Below are 3,043 nucleotides of genomic sequence, written 5' to 3'. Positions count from 1 at the left end.
ATAGTGAGATAGAAGAACAATTGAGAACGGTGAGTCGTGAGCATAAGAGAGTGAAGAGAATAGACAGTGAAACAGTGAGACAGTGAGACAGTGAGACACAGTGAGACAGTGAAGGAGATGAGAGCAGTGAGAGCAAGTGAGAACAGTGAAGCCACGAGGCAGGAGACAGTGAGAGAGTGAGACAGTTGGAGACATTGGAGAGAGTGAGACAGTGAGAGAGCGGTTGAGATAGGTGAGCAGTGATACAGTAAAACATTGTAAACAGTGAGAGCAGTGGGAGGTACGATTGCTGGTAAAAAGTAACAAGTGACCCTTTCGTGCCCTAAGGCGGCGCGCATCCAACCTAAAACAAACGAAGCCGTACACGTACATGTCCGGTCGTCCCTGTCACATCGGTAAACGTTTGTAAAGACTTGTGGAGCCTCTAGCTTGACAGTAAGCGTCCTCTTTCCGCACGTCAGCAGCGCAATCCTGCTCATGGTGACTCATCCTGGAAAGCTGCATGCATCACGTTGTCAACGATTGACCAGGCCGACAGGGCTATGGATCTAGTAGAGAAAGAGAGAGAGAGAGAAAGGGTGATAGAGAGGGTGAGAGAGAGTATGAGAGAGAGAGGGAGGCGAGAGAGTGTGAGAGTGTGTGAGAGAGAGATAGGGTAAGCGAGAGAGAGAGAGAGAGGAGGGAGAAAGCGGTTATGAAAGAGGGTGAAATGGAAAAAGGGGACGAGCGAGAGAGATAGAGAGAGAAAGAGAGAGAGTGGCGAGAGTGAGAGTGAGAGAGGTGAGAGGGAGAAAGGGTGAGAGAGAGAGGGTGAGAGAGAGAGAGAGAGAAGAGAGGGTGAGAGAGAGTGTTTGTGTCAGAGTGAAAGAGAGATGGTGAGAGAGAGAGAGAGAGGGTGAGACAGAGAGGTAGAGAGGGAGAGGAAGAGAGTGGGGGAGGGAGGGAGACAGAGGGTGAGAGAGACGGGGAGTGAGAGAATTAGTTACCATCAGTAGCATCAAATGGTCGGTGTTGTCAGTGGACGTGTTGTGGTTGTTGTTGTTGTTGCATAGGCTTTTGAATGCTGAATTTTGTTGTATGTTATTATTAAGTTTTGTTGCTGTTGCCGTTGTTTTGTGCAGTTGTTGTTACTGTTGTTGTTGTCTTTTGTTTTCGTCATTGTTACTGTAATAGTAGCTGTTGTTGTTGTTGTTGTTGTTGTTGTTGTTGTTGTTGTTGTTGCTGCTGCTGCTGCGGCTGGTGGTGTCTTTGTTTACAAATTGATGCTGCTTGCTTGTTTTCGTCGTCGTCGTCGTCATCGTCGTCATCGTCGTCGTCGTCGTCATCGTCGTCGTCATTGTCGTCATCGTCGTCATCGTCGTCGTCGTCATCATCGTCGTCGTCGCCGTCGTTGATGTTTTTGTTTATTTTTTATATTTTTTTAAATTTCCAGGTATGTTACTTACATGTTACAGGCATTACAATACATACTTGTACATATATATTTAAACTTATATATATAATTTGATACGTAGGTATACTTTGGTACAAAACTATACATAATTTACATTTGCATGTTTGGGATCCTATAACATATAAGTTCAAAATCAAGACTTTGTGTATATTGAGGTATAATATTTATATGTGGTTTCTATCGTAAATTGTGGAATATAGAAGCCCGTTTACCATAAAATTTGTTCACATTGTTATTTGTTTGTGCTATATTCTCTTCAATGTTTATAACATGTTTAATATTATTATTATTTTTAGTAATAATAATAATAACAATAATAATAATAAGGAAAAGAAGAAGAAGAAGAAGAAGAAGAAGAATGTTGGCTACCAGGTTTCCATAATATGACGTGAGTTTATAATGAACTTCATAATTAGAGTGGTAAAATATTCGGTTTCTGTGTCAGTAACTATGCATTCGTGCGTGTTCTCATGTGTGCGCGTCTGCGAGTGTATGTGTGTGCGTGTGCGCGCGTGCGCGTCTGCGTGTGTTTGCATGCATGTGGTGTGTGTGCGTGTGCGTGTACGCGCGTGCGTGCGTGCGTGTGTGTGTTTCCATGCATGTGGTGTGTACGTGCCAGAGCGTACGTGCGAGCGTGTGTGTGTGTGTGCGAGCGTGCGTGCGCGCGTGTGTGCGTGTGTGTGTGCATGCGTTTGTGTGTGCATGCGTGCGTGCGTGCGCGTGCGTGCGTGCGTGTAACCAGCCCACTCACATGTAAAGACATCGGCCTTGCACGCGTACGTCCGCGCGAGCGTGCGTGAGCGTGTGTGTGTGCGTGCGAGCGTGCGTGCGTGCGTGCGTACCTGCGTGTGTGAGTGCGTGCGTGCGTGCGAGTAACCATCCACTCACATGTAAAGACATCGGCCTTGCACGCGTACGTCCGTGCGTGCGTGCGTGCGCGCACGTGTGTGGGTACGTGCGTGCGTGTGTGCGTGCGAGTAAACATCCACTCACATGTAACGGAATCAGCCTTGCAGACGTACGGCAGCGGCCAATTGCAGTCGCTGTTCAGTCCCCACGTGCTGTCCTCATAATCGCAGTAGTAACAGCCGACCTCATAACTATAGAGCAAGCACGGCGGCTCACAGAGGACGCTGTAGTCTAGCGACGTCGTGTCGTTCCACTTGGCCGGCTGGATGCTGCCGTGGCGTTGCAGACCGGCGTAGTAACGCGTCGTGTAGCCGACGTCATACATTTCTGCCGGTTTCCATTGCCTCATCAGCTCCCTGCCAACACGCACAGTCGTTAGTAAAGAAAGGAAATTGAGGGAGAGGGGTGGGAGGAGGGAGAGGGGTGGGAAGAAGGAGAAGTTTAGCAGGAGAGGGAGGGGTGGGAGCAGGGAAAGAGTTAGGAGTAGATGGAGGGGTGGGTCATATATTGATGCCGGCTCCCATTTCCTCATCAGTTCCTTTGCCAACACACTCAGTCGTTAGTAAAGAAAGGGAAGGGAGGAAGAGGAGTGGAAGGGGTATAGTATGGAGAGGCAGGGGTGGTGTGATTCGGTAAAGCGCTGCTCTTTTTTATACGCTCTCTCTCTCTCTCTCTCTCTCT

The 3,043-nt window shown here is 48.0% G+C and overlaps 1 protein-coding gene across 1 annotated transcript in view; it reads right to left on the bottom strand.

Annotated features, from left to right (window-relative positions):
* Positions 1–513: 513 nt before the first annotated feature.
* The window catches only part of LOC106818230, an 11,690-nt gene continuing 9,160 nt past the window's right edge, over positions 514–3,043 (bottom strand). Inside the window, exon 6 of the mRNA XM_014822955.1 lies at positions 514–548. Coding sequence (XP_014678441.1) covers positions 541–548 — 8 coding nt within the window. The 3' untranslated portion in view covers positions 514–540. The remainder of the gene's footprint in view (positions 549–3,043) is intronic.

This window comes from Priapulus caudatus, unplaced genomic scaffold (genome assembly GCF_000485595.1).
Source record: "Priapulus caudatus unplaced genomic scaffold, Priapulus_caudatus-5.0.1 Scaffold2101, whole genome shotgun sequence".
In the NCBI taxonomy this organism is placed as follows: domain Eukaryota; kingdom Metazoa; phylum Priapulida; class Priapulimorpha; order Priapulimorphida; family Priapulidae; genus Priapulus; species Priapulus caudatus.
Note: the sequence above shows the minus strand (reverse complement) of the source record. Positions and strands in the feature narration are given on the sequence as shown.